This window comes from Apodemus sylvaticus, chromosome 10 (genome assembly GCF_947179515.1).
Source record: "Apodemus sylvaticus chromosome 10, mApoSyl1.1, whole genome shotgun sequence".
NCBI classification, from domain to species: domain Eukaryota; kingdom Metazoa; phylum Chordata; class Mammalia; order Rodentia; family Muridae; genus Apodemus; species Apodemus sylvaticus.
The window spans coordinates 14,577,896-14,595,178 of record NC_067481.1 but is presented as its reverse complement, the minus strand read 5'-3'; the positions used below and the strand labels follow the sequence as shown (position 1 = coordinate 14,595,178).

The 17,283-nt window shown below is 42.3% G+C and overlaps 1 protein-coding gene across 1 annotated transcript; it reads left to right on the top strand.

Moving 5' to 3' along the window:
* The first annotated feature begins 1,276 nt into the window (after positions 1-1,276).
* Apoh (apolipoprotein H) lies at positions 1,277-15,634 on the top strand. Its single transcript, XM_052196034.1, has 8 exons — positions 1,277-1,366; positions 1,764-1,940; positions 3,589-3,685; positions 5,527-5,603; positions 8,627-8,815; positions 10,368-10,547; positions 13,354-13,551; positions 15,482-15,634. The coding sequence occupies exons 1-8, from the start codon at positions 1,303-1,305 to the stop codon at positions 15,559-15,561; spliced, it is 1,062 nt and encodes a 353-aa protein (XP_052051994.1). The 5' UTR covers positions 1,277-1,302; the 3' UTR covers positions 15,562-15,634.
* Positions 15,635-17,283: the final 1,649 nt, after the last annotated feature.

The following is a 17,283-nucleotide window of genomic DNA, read 5'->3' as shown; positions in this document are numbered from 1 at the left end:
CAGGTTGAGGATTAGGAGAACATGGGCTTTCTCTTGTAGAACCAATTGCTGCAGAGATGTGCATTTTCTGGATTCTTAAAAGACTGGTTGCTGCAGAGACTGTGGGTCATGGTTCTGTCCTGTATGACCCAGCCATTGTCCGTAAGTGTACCCATGTCTCTTGGAGTGAATGGTGTGTTAGAGAGCTATGGATGCAGGATTGCTACAAAGCTCTCCCAAGCATCATCACCATCAATGGTCTGTTCCACTTCTCCTACCTAACCTAGTTCTAAAGTGATTTCAAATTAACTTCCAGCCCCTAAAAGGGAAACCCGCCTAGACAGATATATAATGTGGTATGAATGAGTGAATGCTTTGGCATGAATGAATGAATGAATGAATGAATACTGATTTGATGAGAGAGAAGATTGAGGGGTCAGGAACAGCTCCAAGGTCACACTATAAGAATATCTTGTTATGAAGAGCAGCTAAAAGGTCAATTCGGAAGAAAAAAAGTATCTGTTTTGTGACAGATGTTGAGTTCAGTTTCTGGTCCATTAAAATGGAGGGTACCTGTTGAAGACATTCTTTAGATTCCTCTGTATACAGGCTGGAACACCATTTTACACATTTTAATTTTTGTGTATGTGTGTATGTGCGTGCCTGTATGGGTGGTCCACAAGAGGATGTATGATCCCCTAGAAATGGAGTTACATGTGTTCGCAAGGCACCTGGTGTTTGTTAGTGAGCCACCAGATGTGAGTGCTGGGAACAGTACCTGGGTCCTCTGCAAGCACAGTGAGTGCTCTTAATAGTGGAACCACTCTACTCCCTACGGCCCAGGGAATACCATTTTAGAGATGTGGAAACTGAGGAAGGAAGATTGTCATGACTTCACGTGTCATGGACACCAAGTGAAATAGGAGCTTCCAACTTTTGGTGTTCCATCTGTAACACACCAAAAGTCAGAGCAATCTAAGAAGGGATGAGATGGACAGACAGACCGAGAACAAGAGCTCCAGACGGTGCCAGTAATCATCAGGATTCTCTCAGAGGCAATTGTGACCTACGTGCAGTACCAAGAAAATATGTTCTATTCTGAAGAAGCACCCACCAAAAATTTCACAATGGACCCAGAGAAGTGGAGTAAATGATTAAAGGATGGAGTTCTCTCTGACCTTTCCAAAGCACAGCACTTAAGCTTCTGTTTACAGAAATGAAAGTACACCCCAAAAGTGGTTTAATATTTAAGCACCTCTGTATTTGTGTGTCTCTCTTCAGCAGAAGACACCGCTTTGGTGAAGCTGGTGGGACCCATCCACAATGATTTCTCCAGTGTTCATCTTGTTCTCCGCCTTCCTCTGCCATGTTGCTAGTGCAGGACGGAGTGAGTACTTTTTGCCTTTGAGGAAAAAAACGAGATCTCTGACCAATGAGTTTGTGTCAGGGATCAATAATGACGGCTTTCAAGTCAGAGTGGAAGCTGGAAGGATGGCACGGATACTCACTTTATTCTCCAAGATTGCCATTCTTAAAAACACATCGGTAGGATATTGAGCCAAATTTAATCTCAGCACACTGACCTGTAGTATGTAGATGACAGGCCTCCTTCAATGGTCATTAAGGTTGGATGAGAGCTTGCATAGGAAGTATTTGGTATGGAATTGGGTAGACCTACAGTTTGTGAACATCTTTCCCTTACATGCCTTACATGCTAGGGGACCTTAAAACTGTGAATTGAGGTTTTCTTCTTAACTGTCTCTTTTGTGTTCTATTGTGCTCAGCCTGTCCGATGCCGGAAGACCTACCATTTGCTGTGGTTGTTCCCTTAAAATCATCCTACGACCCAGGGGAGCAGATTGTCTACTCCTGCAAGCCAGGCTATGTGTCCAGAGGAGGAATGAGACGGTTTACCTGCCCTCTCACAGGAATGTGGCCCATCAACACCCTGAGATGTGTCCGTAAGTCTGAAACCTCTCCAGTTCTCTTCCCTCATCTGGGTTCTGGATATTTGGAGGGAAAACCAACTTCATTCTGCTCAGGGTGCACAGGGCTGGATGCGAGGTATCACAGAAAATAAATCACATTTAGAGAAGCAGACAGCTAAGAAGAGAGAGAGAGAGAGAGAGAGAGAGAGAGAGAGAGAGAGAGAGAGAGAGAGAGAGAGAGAGAGAAGTGTTGCCAAAGAGATTCATGAATAAACAGATGGGAAATGATCATATAAGTATAAATTTATCTAAATTATGTATATGTTTACAATGAAATATAGACATGTTACAATTTGATGATATGTGTTTTATAGCACATTATTTTATGGTAAGTGGTTGTCTTCATTTATTCCTTGGAACATGGTTCACGATCATGTTAACCTTGGTTTTTTTGTTTTTTTGTTTTTTTGTTTTTTGTATTTTTTGTATTTGGTTTTTTTTTTTTTTTTTTTTTTTTTTTTTTTTTTTTTTTTTTTTTTTTGAGACAGGGTTTCTCTGGGTAGCCCTGGCTGTCCTGGATCTCACTCTGTAGACCAGGCTGGCCTCGAACTCAGAAATCTGCCTGCCTCTGCCTCCCAGAGTGCTGGGATTACAGGCGTGCACCACCACTGCCCGGCAACCTTCCCTTTTTTAAAAACAGGGTGCTACATGTTCTAGTCTATCCGGAAACTTACTAGAGAGCTGGGGATGAGGCTGAACTTCCTGCCTCTGAGTGCTGGGATCACAGATTTGAGCCACTGCACCCAGATCTCCGCTTAATTTTTAGAGTCAAATATTAAGCAATCAACCAGATTATTTTGGCAATTATATAGAGTAGTAAAAATAGCCAGATGGTGCAATCAGAGCTCTGATTATTTTGATTATATAGATGCAACCTTTATGAGATGTATATATGTTCTTGCAAGTGATTCAAGTTTTTTCTTTATTTTTTAAAATCTAAGTGAGTTTTTCAGAGGCACTAGGGATTAAATCTAGGCTAAATATGTGTTCCACCACTGAGCTGCACTCCTACCCCTTAAGCATGATTTTTAATGGAAAAATCACTTTAAATTGGTAATATCTCTTATCACTAATAATGTCATTTTCAACTTATTTTCCATATGCTTTTTGCATCATTGCAAAGATGTTTTTCTATTTTTATCAGCATATTATAAAAATTTACTGTCAGCCAGGCAGTGGTGGTGCACGCCTGTAATCCCAGCACTCTGGGAGGCAAAGGCAGGTGGATTTCTGAGTTCAAGGCCAGCCTGGTCTACAGAGTGAGTTCCAGGACAACCAGGGCTACACAGAGAAACCCTGTCTCGAAAAAATCCAAAAAAAAAAAAAATAAATAAAAATAAAAATAAAAATTGACTGTCTCTATGACCTTTATAATCTGTGTTGTATTGGCTACATAATAATTCAGTTGGTGGTTCAGTTTGCCTAATTAAAGTAGTCCCATGACAATGACCATTTTGACTGTCCAAATCCTGTTATAAAGACTATCTCAATACACGTATATCATTTCTCCATTTCTATCACTTTCTTAGAACAGTTGTTAGTAGTGACTGGATCAAGAGATGGAAAATTTACACATCTACTCTTCGATAGAGATTTACCAGCATTTCTCTTTAAATTGCAGCCAGAGTGTGTCCTTTCGCTGGAATCCTAGAAAATGGAGTTGTACGCTACACAACTTTTGAATATCCCAACACCATCAGTTTCACTTGTAACCCTGGGTAAGGACTGCAGTGAGATGAAGCTGCTGGCAGACAGAGCACATAGCTGGGTCCTTTAGCTAAATGTATTTTCTTTTCTAGTCTGTGGGTTGGCCTTGCTGGATATAAAATACATTTAAGTCCTGCCTTTACCAAACACTATGATGACGCTGAGGGTGGTACAAGACATGAAAAACATATCATCACATGCTATAGGGAACCAGCTCTCCGGCTTCTGTGCCCTGGCTAATCACGTGTAGGAGGAGTCATGAAAGGAGTGAGCCTGGATCCTAACTCTTTCTCATATCTGGGCCAGGATATGGCTAAGATATAGTAGGAATGTGGCTTGGGTTTTAGTTATAAGACTGACTGACCAGTGTGGTAGGTTGTCATTTGAAGGAGATTTGGTGGACAAGACTAGAATATGAACCTACTACTTCTTTAGAGATTTTTGTCTTATTTACCATTCTGTTGTGTGAAGAGACACCATGACCATGACAGCTCTTACCAAAGAAAGCATATAATGGGCCTGCTTACAGTTTCAGAGGTTTGATATATTATTATCAGCATGGCAACACATGATAGACATGATGCTAAGAGGTAGCTAAGAGTTCTACATCTGGATCCAATGAGAGAACCATTGGGCCTGGCTTGTGGTTTTGAAACCTCAAAGTCCACCCACCATGATGTATTTCCTCCAACAAGGCCACACCTCCCAATCCTTTCAGAGTCACTCCCTGGTGGCCAAGCATTCAAATATATGAGCCCATAGGAGCCGTTCGTATTTAAACCACGACAGATTTATTTTATCAATTTAATTATAATTAAATCTGTGGTGGTTACATACATATGAGTCTGTATGTTGATACATATATATATGAGTGTGGGTCCCCACAGAGGTGGCTTTAGATACCAGTGTTATCTGAAGAGGTCTGGAGTTGCAGGTGAACTGTCCAGAGTAGATGCTAGAATTCAAACTCTGGTCCTCTGTGAGAGCAGAGTACTCTTAACTAGGGAGCCATCTCTCCAGCCTGAACCTGGTTCTGTGAGAGCTAATTTAATGCAGCGTCACAGCCTCACATGTCACTTTTCGTGCAATTCATCTGCTTCATAACAAATGACACCAATGGGATGCTGTGGAGAGTGTGCTGCTATCCACAGTGACTGTTTGAAGATCCTTGTTTGGGAGTGGAGACTTGGAAACCTGTTTGAGAAGGAGAAGCATGGGTCTCTCCACAGAAATGCCAAGCTGCTGGTGGAGCTGATCCTAGAGGCCTATGAGCAGGGGTGGGGTGGGGTGGGGTGGGGCGGGGCTTCAGTGAGAGTGCTGAACCTTGATTGGCAATGAGGGCATGCGTGGTTCACACATATTCTTGCCAGTAGAGCTAATGAACATCACAGCCTGCTGCACTCCGACATCCTGTCAAAGATCTGGTTCTCAGTCTTATCTAGGGAGCTGATAACTTGGCCAATTGGCTGGAAATAAGAAATTTAGGGGTATGGGCCTCAACATTCACCATCCATAGAAACATCCATTGATCTCTTCTCTTCTCTTCTCTTCCCTTCTTTTCTCTTCTCCCCTCTCCTCCCCTCCCCTCCCCCTTTCCCTCCCCTTCCCTTCCCTTCTCCTTTCCTTTCTTTCCTTTCCTAAGGTAGGAGCATCCCTTGAGTTTTTTTTTTTTTTTTTTTTTTTAAATCTGGCAACATAGTGAGTCCCTGATTCAAAACAAATGAATAGGGTTAAGGGTGGAGGGTCTCAGTGGTAGGATTCACATCTTCTACATATAAGTTCAGTCCCTAGCACATTTATAATGGCAGTGAGGTCACTTTGTTGGTTAATATATTACATTTTCCTTTTCCAGGTTTTATCTGAATGGGTCAAGCTCAGCTAAGTGCACAGAGGAAGGAAGATGGAGTCCAGACATCCCTGTGTGTGCTCGTGAGTCTTGAGGTCCCACCTGAGAGTTAAGGGACAAGCTGGTCTGTTCTGAAATTTCCTAGTCTTAGTACTGCCAGCTCCACAGTCCAAAAACCTTTGTTCCCAGAAACCCCACAGTTCTGAATCAATGAGACAGATGGTTGGTCTCTCATGGGGACGCTCACCTTGATACTGCTCTATTCTAGACAAGGCAGCAACCCACCCTTGAATGGCAGGTGGACTGGCTGGTTTTGTGTCAACTTGACACAGGCTGGAGTTATCACAGAGAAATGAGCTTCAGGTGAGGAAATGCCTCCATGAGATCCAGCTGTAAGGCATTTTCTCAATTAGTGATCAAGCGGGGAGGGCCTATTGTGGGTGGTGCCATTCCTGAACTGATAGTCCTGGGTTCTATAATAAAACAAAGTGAGCAAGCCAGGAGAAGCAAGCCAGTAACATCCCTCCATGGCCTCTGCATCAGCTCCTGCTTCCTGGTCTGCTTCAGTTCCTGTCCTGACTTCCTTTAGTGATGAACAACAATGTGGAAGTGTAAGCTGAATAAACCCTTTCCTCCCCAACTCGCTTCTTGGTCATATTTGTGCAGGAGTAAAAACTCGAAGACAGCAGGCTAGAAGCATTTTACTTAGGAACTCATATGTGTCTGTGGACCAGGACCGACTGTGTTTGTAAACTATGAAACTCCCTCACTGTTTTGTCAAAGGCAAGGTCTAGCACGGATCCAGCCAGTTTAGTTTTCTCTTCTCTTCTCTTCTCTTCTCTTCTCTTCTCTTCTCTTCTCTTCTCCTCATCTCTTCTCTTCTCATCTTTCCTTTCCTTTCCTTTTTTTCTTTCCATTATGATGGGGAGCCAGGACACAGTCTTGCAAAGCACATTATCCCTCTAACTTCTTATCTACACCACCAGTCCTAGACTGGAAGGAGGACTTCCACCAGCAGCAGTCTCATACATCTCTTCCTGTTAGTGCGTTCTTCTTCATCCATTAATGAGATGACCTGTTCCCATCTTTACCAAACATGGACTGAGGTTCTGCATGCTGACTTTTGAGCTTACGAGTCAGAAGTCCTCAACCTTCCTAATGCTGCAACCCTTCCATATAGTTCCTTGTGTTGTGGTGACCCCCAGCCATAAACTTATTTCATGGCTACTTCAGAAGTACAATTTCGATACTGTTATGAATCTAAATGTAAGTAGCTGATATTCAGGATATCTGATATTCGACCCTCAAAGGGGTTACAACACACAAGCCTTGCTGTAAGCCTAAAGGAGAGGATAACTCTGCCCCAAGTGAATGAATTCAGTAATAGAGATAAGAACAGTCCTTCATAGTAAGCCACCAAGCACCTTCTAGCATAAGAACAAGGCCTTCACAACTTACAATAAGCTCAACTAAGCAGTCAGTGGAAACTCTGGGCCCATTTCTATAGAGACAATTCTTTTCCAGTATCCTAGCTGAGATTTATATAACTCTAATCTTTGACTCTAATCCAGACCAGTCACAGATGTGGTCCTTTAACCTTTCAGGGACACCTGTCCTAGCAAAGGAAAATAGAAAACTAAAGGAATTCTAAATAAATCCTAACTAAAAACCAAACCAAAAATATTTAAAGATAAATTGAGTTCTTTGTCCACAGCAAGGCTGATTAATGTAGTCTCCCTTTCAAGCATCTTTATAGAAATTACGTGAATTATCTTCTTTTCCCAGTTTGGAGCAGAAACTCTACTTTAAATTCAAGCTAATCTGAATGAGTGAGTCTCATGCTTGGAAGTATACAGCAATCACTAGGGCTGACATCTCATAGGTGATGTTAATGTGTAGATGCTGACTTGAGCACCTGGGTCCTTTGATCACAAGTTTTGTAAAAACAAGCCATTATTGATGAAAAGTAAGAAAAAGTCAAATCAAAAGCTCATTTCTTGGGCTTTTCTCAGGCTGCCAGGGTGGTCAATGACCATTCTCTGAGAAACAGCCACTGAGGATAGATCATGTTAAATCATATTTTCATCAGCAGTGTTTTTATGTTAGTGTAACATTCTCTGAATTTGCAGAAACTCTATTTATTGCCAAGGTGTGCTGATAAGCCACTGCCTTGTCCCTGGGCCCCTGCACGTCTTCATTCCCAAAGCAGAGGGTTTGCAAAAACAAACTGTACTAGGGGCAGAACTCAGAGTCACAAACAATATGGTACCAAATATTTCAGAGTAGTCTCCCAACAGTGTCTTCTATACATTCTGATTTCCAAAAACATCTTTCAAGGAGTTTAAGTCAAAGATGTGTAGAACACAAATTAACTATGACAAGAGTGCTGCAGTCTCCTCCTCCTTCCCCCCTCCTCCCCCTCTTCCCTTTCTTCTCCCCCTCCTTATTCTTCTCGGCATGGTTTCTGACTGGTTGGCAATTTGATTTGACTTTTTCTTACTTGTCATCAACAATGACTTGTTTTTTATAAAACTTGTGATCAATGTTTTCATTTCTTCAAGTTCATCCTCATATTCTCTTTCATTCTGAAGTGAGTGTATTTTAATTTTTAAGTTCTTTACTTGGGGGCTGGAGAGATGGCTCAGTGATTATGAGCACTGACTGTTCTTCCAGAGGTCCTGAGTGCAATTCCCAGCAACCACATGGTGGCTCACAACCATCTGTAATGGAATCTGATGCCCTCTTCTGAAGTCAGACACAGTGAACTCACATAAAATAAACAATTCTTTTAAAACAATTTATCTGGCATATGTCTAAAGGTCCAAAGATCACCTATGAGAGGCAGTTCTCTCTTTCTGCTATGTATGTCCTGTGGATTAAGTTCTGGTCACTAAGTATGGCAGTAAATTATTTTTACAAAGAGATATCCTGCCAACCTACAGAGCCTATCTATCCATCAATCTGTCTATCTATCTATCTATCTATCTATCTATCTATCTATCATTTGAGACAATGTCAGGCTGGCATTGGACTCACACGTATCCAAAGAGTGCATTTCAAAACCCCAGTTATTTTTCACAGAGATGACAGTAATCTCTCTTTGCAGGTGTCACCTGCTCGCCACCACCAGTTCCCAAGTTTGCACTCCTTCAGGATTATAAGCCTTCAATTGGGAACAACTCTTTTTATCAGGACACAGTGGTCTTTAAATGCTTACCATTCTTTGCCATGTTTGGAAATGACACAGTTATGTGCACAGACCTTGGAAACTGGACTCGATTGCCAGAATGCCGGGGTAAGTGGCTAAGACAAAATAACCAGAGTAGCGTAGAAACACATCTTTGAATGTGTTGAAAATGCCAACTGCCAGGAACATTCCAAATTCTCTCCCTCAACAAACTAAAATATTATGTTGTTTTTTGCTCTCTTTCTTTTGGGGGTGTGTGTGAGAGGGGCAGGTCTTTTGAGAAAAAGTTTCTCTGTGTAGCCTTAGTTGTCCTGCAGATCAGGATGGCCTTGAACTCACAGACATCTGCCTGCCTCTGCTTCTGAAGTGCTGGGAGTAAAGGCATGCCTGACCGCAGCCCAGCTTCTTCTTTGTTTTGTTTTGAGAAGGACTCTCATGATCCATTCTGTGACTTACCCTAGGGATATGTGAATAATCAGGCCCTGATGAAAGAACAAAGAAATGATACCACCTGAGTCTAGCCTAGGAATTAGGGAGTTTATTGGAGTTGTTATGGGAAGCATAGGTGAGGGGTTCCATGCATACTCTGTAACTGACTCAAAGGCGACTGCATCACTGCAAAGCCCCCCTCAGCATGCATGGGAGGTGATGTAAGAAGGCTGCATCCCTGCTGCTTTCCGCCCAATATGCAGGATGCTCCACCAGCAGGAGAACCCTCTCTAGCAATCACCACTATTTGCACAACCTTGGAGAGGGGCTGTGTGTGTTCCCTTGGCTTCTTGAGTCTTAGGAGCATATTTCCTTTTTTAAAGGAGGGCAAATTTCAATCCGGAAGACATTCTATACAATACCCTGGGCTGATCTTAAACTCACGATGTAGCTTCCCACCTCCCAGATGCTGAAATTATAGGTGTGCACCACCACACTATGTCTATGGAGTGTCTACTGTGTGCCAAGCAGTGTGCTTTACACTGGGGATATCAGGAGAATGAATTCAGCTTCTGACCCACAGGGAATTAATTATCTTGCAGTGAATAGTCTAAACTGACTGAGTGGTATTTCCAGCAGTCTGTGGGCTTTGAATCATGAGTGGAAGTTAAAGGAAAGGCATGCTGTGCAGGGACACATCGCTTGCTAAGCCGGAGAAGCATGAACAGACTTGTGTCTAGTGACAGCTGGGACACCAGCGAGGTGTCCCTGGATTAAGGGATGAGGGTTTTAAAAACTGGGTTATAGTCTGATTGATGGCTGTGACTTTATAATCTCCCTACATTTAAGAATCATCACAGCGTTTTTTTAATCTGGTTTACTGACTAGGAAAAAAAAAAAGACTTTCCTCCCTCTTCTTTCATATCCACTTTTCAGATTATAGAAGTTTGTGACAAATGATACTTCATAATGAAAACCTAAAGCCCAAAGGGCTAGCAGGATGTCATTATTTATTTTCAATGAGTGATTGTTTTCTAAATTCAGAGTTCTCTGAGTGTAAGAGAAGAGGGACTGAATCAAGCATTGGGTACCTGGACACTGCGTTTTGCTCACAGGAGTGCTCGGGGGCTCTGTGGAGGAAGGGGAAGACAGAGGTAGCCATTTTGCAACTATGAGAAACTAACAAGTTATGAGTTACTAACTTTTTTTTTTAACTGATTACATTTTTCAGAAGTAAAATGTCCCTTCCCTTCGAGGCCAGACAATGGGTTTGTGAATTATCCTGCAAAGCCAGTGCTTTTATATAAGGATAGAGCCACATTTGGTTGCCATGATTCATACAAACTGGAGGGTCCAGAAGAAGTGGAGTGTACCAAGATGGGAAACTGGTCCGGCCTGCCGAGCTGTAAAGGTATGGAAATGTGGGTGAGGTCCCGCCAAGTACCAAACCTGCCCAGTGAGTGGATCACACTTGTGTGCCTTTTCCATGTTCTATTTAATCTCCACTTGTCGCTCAGACTTTTCATAGAATCGACGTGTAAATGTCCTAAGGATTCAGAGTACATGTGAAATTGGCATGCTTGGGAAGGTTGCTTAGCACTCACCTATGGGAAGCAAGGAGGTTCTCTGTAAGCTTCATTAAAATGGTGGAAGACCGTGGTTTTTGCTTGTATTTATTTTTAAGTCTGCCCATAAATACCCTTTTAAAAATATTTATTTTACTATTTTTTAAATTTGTGTATAGGCAAATGAATACAGGTGCCCCGTAGGGATCAGAGGTGTTGGATTTCTTGAACTGGAGTTAGCAGCAGTTGTGAGTCACTTGGCCTGGGAACAGAACTCTGGTCCTCTAGAAAAGCAGCTCATGCTCATGCTCTGAACCACTGAGCTCTCTGCAGGCCAAACATATCACTCATGACCCCACCCCCCCTCAGCCCTGCTTTTTCTTGTCAAGGCTTTCTTTGTTGCAAAGATCAATCACACATCTGAGCTAGTTCAAGGAATCGGGGTGGGGGGGCGGGCCTTGTTATAATAAAAAGATATATGCAAATGAAGACCTGAGATACGACATGCCAGTGTCCTCTCCCTTCTCTGCCATCTCTGTGTCCCTTTCTTTGTCTGAACTCCTTAATTCTACAGTAGGTAAAGCACTCATCACCAGCTAGCTTCTCTTCCTTGAGCTGTCAGGTTTTTTTGAATTGGGCATCTATTCTTAATCCAGTCAGTGCCATGATTTACATAATGCAACGGTTATGCAAAGAGCAACCATAGAGCACTCTATCTCTGCCCACGCTGAATTGTTTAAACAGAAAAGGAAAGCAGGCACGAAATCTAAATGATGAATGGCTATGTTGTGGGCTGGGATATCTTAGAAGCAGAGTCTGGGAGAGGTGTTCAAGTGCAGTTGATTTATGAAGCCAGTGTCTCAGAAGACAGCAGGGCAGGGAAGGTAGGGTAGGTATTAACTCTCAGGCTTTGCTGTGCATCACAATCCTGGTGTGTGTGTGTGTGTGTGCATGTGTGTATATGTGTTTGTGTGTGCACCTATGTGTGTGTGCGCATGTATGTGTATGCGCATGCATGAATGTATTTATGTGTATGTATGTACATGCATGTATGTGTGTATGCATGTGTGTGGACACAAGTGTGTATGTGGACACAAGTGTGTGTGTGCCAGAGGTTGGTGTTACATGTCTTCTCCAACTATTCCCTACCTTATTTGTTTTGGACAGGATTACTCACTAAACCAGAGGCTCACTGGCTGCCCAGAGAGTTCTAGCTGTTTGTCTGTCTGATTCTCCAGGTCTCCCTTTCCATTCTAGTTCTTAGGTAGGTCCTTGCTGGTGTTGGAACTCAGGTCATCGTGCTATGTAACAGACATTTTACTGTCTGAGCCATCTCTGTGGCCCTTGAGGGCTAGTTTTTATACCTGTTTCTGATTCTGGTTTAGTGGATCTGGAATGGGACCTGGGAACTTTTATTCTGACAAAGTTCCTTGTTAAAAAATGTTTTATATATATGAATATATGAGAGATGGTGTCAACAGCTTAAACCAGACCTGAACAAAGATAACAGCAATAGTCTCAAAAGTGGGAAATTCCATGGGGCCTCAAAGAACCTTGGAAACTAGGTAGCACTGAAAGTGGCAGTAAGCTTTCCCCAGAGAAGAGCCTTCCGCCCCACCAACTGGTTATCCAATATCACATGGTCGGCACTGAAATTATATACATATAAAGTATACATATATACATATACACATATATACATATAACATATACATACATATATATGTTATATACATAACATTATTTGGACTGAACAGCTTGTATTTATATATTGAGGAATATTTATATGCACACACAGATAGAAGTAAAGAAATTAAAAATGTCTTACATTTTTATTATATGTGTATGTGTATGTGTATGTGTATGTGTGTGTGTGTGTGTGTGTGTGTGTGTATGTGTGTATCTGTGTGCATGAGCATGCACCATGACCTACATGGGATGTCACACTACAACACTCTAGAGTTGATTCTTTCCTTCTGCCATGTGGTTCTGGGGAAGGGCATTGAACTCAGACCCTTAAGCTTGGTGGCAAGTACCTTTATCCACTGAGCCTCTTGCTGTCCCTGAAACAAGCTTTTGGCCAGGAGACATTTGTGAACTGTCTGCTTGTTTTACCCTCAGTGGTTGGCTGATTGGTATATCTGCTCCATCAATGGAGCAAATCAGTTCTGGCTTGCATCAAGGTCTCTTCATAGAACCCAAGAACCTGCTGCTGACCTTACGCTGTCACTGAAGGGCAGAAATGTTACAGAGAACATCTACTGCCAATCACATTGATCTCACATATCACTTGTTACTTAGGAACCTCTTGTCTTAGCCTGTTTAGTTCAATTGTGCTCCCCTACTGACCCAAAAGTTTATATGCTTTTTTTTTTCAAAAAAATTGTAATACGCATTGATTATTTTGTGCATGTGCACATGTTATGTGGGCTCACATGCATCATGGTGCCTTTGTGGAGGTCAGAGGACAACTTGATGAAGTTTAGTTTTTTTCTTCTACCACATGGGTCCTGTGGATTGATCTCAGGTCATGAAGCTTGGTGGCAGGTGCCTTTGCCCACTCAGCCAGCTCACTGGCTGGAAATAAGCTAGATTCTCTTTAGCAAAGACTCATTGGACTGTTGTCCTGACTACAGGCATTCTTTCTTTCAGCATCTTGCAAAATCTCCGTTAATAAAGCCACCGTGCTATACCAAGGGAAGAAGGTGAAGATCCAGGAAAAGTTTAAGAACGGGATGATGCATGGCGAAAAGGTTCACTTCTTTTGCAAGAACAAGGAGAAGACGTGCAGCTACACCGTGGAGGCTCGTTGCGTAGATGGCACCTTCGAGATTCCCAAATGCTTTAAGGGTAAGGCTGCGATGGGCTGTTTGGTTAGAACTCCACTTGGCCCCAGCTATCATTGGCTGGTTATGAGTGACTTTGAGATGCTAAATCTAGTTGGCTACTGGGTTTTTAAAAAGATGTGTGATGGGGGAAATCAGATAAGGCAGAGAGCTACTTACAGGTTTTTGGCTTACATACATATTTTGCTTTCCGATTCTTTTCATTCATCCTTGAAGTCGTGGATTTCTTTGATGACTGTTGAGGTGAATTATGCCATCTGGTGTAATTCCAAGTTTAGTGTGAAAACTAGTAGGGTCAAATATTGAATAATACAATCATCTATCAGTTCATTATTCCACATTTTTAGAGAAGTGATAATAATGGTAATTAGCCTATAGATCCAGAATTATTGAAAATAATTCTTTAGGGCAGTTTGTTTAGAGCAAAATATGTTGAGAGAGATGTGTGGGATTCAGACGTGGATACTGGTTGTCATATAGAACTACATACTAACCTTAGGTTTCAGATTTGGGGCTGTTTTAGTCTTTATTGCTGGGAATAAAAAGCCAAGAGAGGCTGATGTTACTGTTGGCTTTAGATTTATAAGTCCTCTAGATCTACTGATGACCAAGTATTGATGGTGGGAAGACAACAATTATGAACAGAAACTACTGGGGGACAGTGTCTGAGAACTTATCACCTAGAGAGAGAAGGACGTATAAATGATTAATATACTATGCCTCATAAGATTGGTTCAACTGGTAGAAGTATTTTATTTTGTGTATGTATGTATGAGTAGTGTGTGTATGGGTGTGTGTGTGTGTGTGTGTGTGTGTATTGTGCCAGTACATGTACCTGTGCTTACATGTGGAAGTTAGAGAATGATGCTGTGTCTCCTACTCTATCTTTTCTGTATTATTCCTTCTAGACAGGATCTCTCACTCAGTCTGGATCTAGGCTGGTGGTTAAAAGGTCCAGTGATCCCCCTCTTTCCAGTCCTCTTAGAAGCGGCGTTATAGGCATTTGTGTGTGCCCATGCCTAGCTTTTTACATGGATGTTAGGATCTGAACTCTTATGCAGCAAGTACTCTTACCCATCGAGTCATCACCCCAACCCTAATTAATAGAAACTTTGTGTATGGCATAGGATGTGTGCTCAACCAGTGACACTATCACGATTCCGAATAGTTAGAACCCTACTGAATAAGGTCTCATTGCCCAGAAGATAGAAGCGCCTGGGCTGCGAGGATGGATTCGTTGGTAAACTGCCTGTTGTACAAGCACAAGAGTCTGTGGTTTGGATCCCAGAACCTATTAAAAAGCTGGCTGGGCACTAAGCTTCTGCCCAGGCCTGGGTAGAAGAGCTCGGAGGTAGAGAGCAAATTTCTGGAGCTTGCTGCCTAGCCAGCCAATCAGTGAGCTCCATGCTCAGTGGGAAACCCTGTCTTGGAAAATAAAGTGGACAGACGGTGATAGAGGTAAACAGCCAACATTGAGGTCTGATCTCCACACTCTGCACCCATGCACACACTGGAATAACCCTAGTGAGACATTAAGTTCAATAGGCTTTATACAAACCCCTCTGGAAGGGGTTAATTTAAAAATCAGAATTTCATTGCTTTATTTTCTTTAGGCTAATTTTGCTTGCAGTCCTCAGACAGAGGCAGCACTCTTGATTCCATAGGGAGTAACTAAAAGGCGGATATGATTTTCCTCCTTTTAATCTTGCCTGTCAGAGTTATATAAAACCTTTCATTTTCTCCTCTTGGAAATAAATGCCTTCTCGTCGATTTTTTTCCCTCTCCCATCACTGAGACCTCATACTAAATGATTTTATTCCTAGAATTAAATTTATTCGACACATGTGTAAGATATATTTGATTTGGATGAGCTGTTTAGATAATTTAAGAAATGTTTGTCTCTCTTGTTCATCTTTCCCCCCCCCCCTCCACAGAGCGCAATTCTCTGCTTTTCTGGAAAACGGATGCATCAGACATGACACCGTGCTCAAATAGTTCTGAGAGTCAAAACTGAATGGTGTATATGTATCTCTGCTTGACTGAGGAATCAAACTGAAATAGCAGAATAAAGTTACTGAGTTGCCTCAGGTATTATTACAGTGTGACTCCATATGGCATTGTGGTTTTAGTTATGTTAAGAGACCCACGAACCCAAAGCATCCTTGGTGTCTTGCAGTGACATAGCAAGGTTCCCACTATCAGGGTAGCCCTGTTACACTATAATACTTTTTACAGGCTGGTTCATAGACTGCCAAGCCAGTATTATCTATGTACTCATTACAACAACAAAAATGGTATGTTCCACAGTTCCTGAGGATGGCCTTGAAATCTATATAGAAGACATAGTTCCTAGATAATTCTTGTGCTTCCTTGAGTTTGGGAATCATGGCCATGAAGGAATAGGCATGGACTTCCAAGTCTACAGAACTGACTTGGAATACTCGATGCTGTGTTTACATGATGCCAAAAACAACAAAACAAAACAAAACAAAATGCTCCTTCCCTTACTTATTATCATTCTAACATCTGGCTTTGACTTCCTTCTGCCCTTCCCTTGTTCTGTTTTATCTATTGGCTAAACTCCCTCAAGGCTCTCTTTCCCTTGCCTATGCCTGCCCCTAAGAAACTAAGTGTTGCTGGGAGCAAAGCAGACATAGCCATCTCATGGATAGATCCCAGTTCAAATTCATGGATGCGTCAGATGTTGGCTGTCAGGTTCTGTCCGTCACTTCCACAATTTGTCTCTGTCTGCTCCCACTCCTGTTCTCTACAATGGCTATTTCTTTCCTGGGTCCTCCTGCTGTGATGTGACCCAGCAGAGGCTTCATACTCCTGCAGCTCTGTGGTCCAAGGCGGCTCAGCTACTTCTCTAGCTGGCAGCAGAACTTAATATCACCTACATGGCACTACTAGTTTTTCTTATGTGGAGTTTGCAGCTGGGTTTCAGAGAAAAGTCAGTTGTGCTAGGCGACATGTAGGAGAGTCATACTCTCAGAATATTGACCCTGAGGAGTCACTGTGTGAAACTGTGAAGATGAAAGCTAGGCTTAACCTCCCGGGATGTTGGAGATGCCAAGGACAAGGGATGTCTACACAGGAATGTGGCAAGCACCAAGTTGAGCCTGCCCAAGAGAACAGTTACAGGCTTTGCAAATTCTATGGCCACAGGTGAGGATGCCCAAGCCTTTTGGAACTCAAATAATATTACCCCAGGGTGTGATTGCTGCACAACAGTTCTAGACTTTACCCTTTACCCTGCTGGATGATGGTCTTCCTTTTTGCTAATCTTTTCTTGTTACTCTTTCATTCCTTCCTATTAGAAGGAGAATGTTTAGTTTGTGTTGCATATTATATGTATTTAACTTTCATCTTGGTTTTAGAGTTCACAGTGATGACACTGATTTAAGTCTAGGAAGAATTTGCACTTTGAGCTTTTGAACCATATTGGGGACTTCTGAAGTTTAGTTAGATGCACTTATTATTAGGAGAGAGTTGGCTTGAGACTTTGGGGGCCAGGAATTTGGAAATGTTACCACTGGAATGTGGGATGTCCCCTGAGTCTGTGTGTTTGAATGCCCAGTTCCTACTTCCTGATATCGCTTTGGAGGTTTGCAACTCTGGGAGATGGGGCCTAGTTGACAGGAGGTCACAGAGGGACAATTTTGGAAGTTATGTTGCTTTGGATCCTCTTGTCATGTGAACAAGCAGAGGCCTCACATGCCTGCTGCTGTGCACA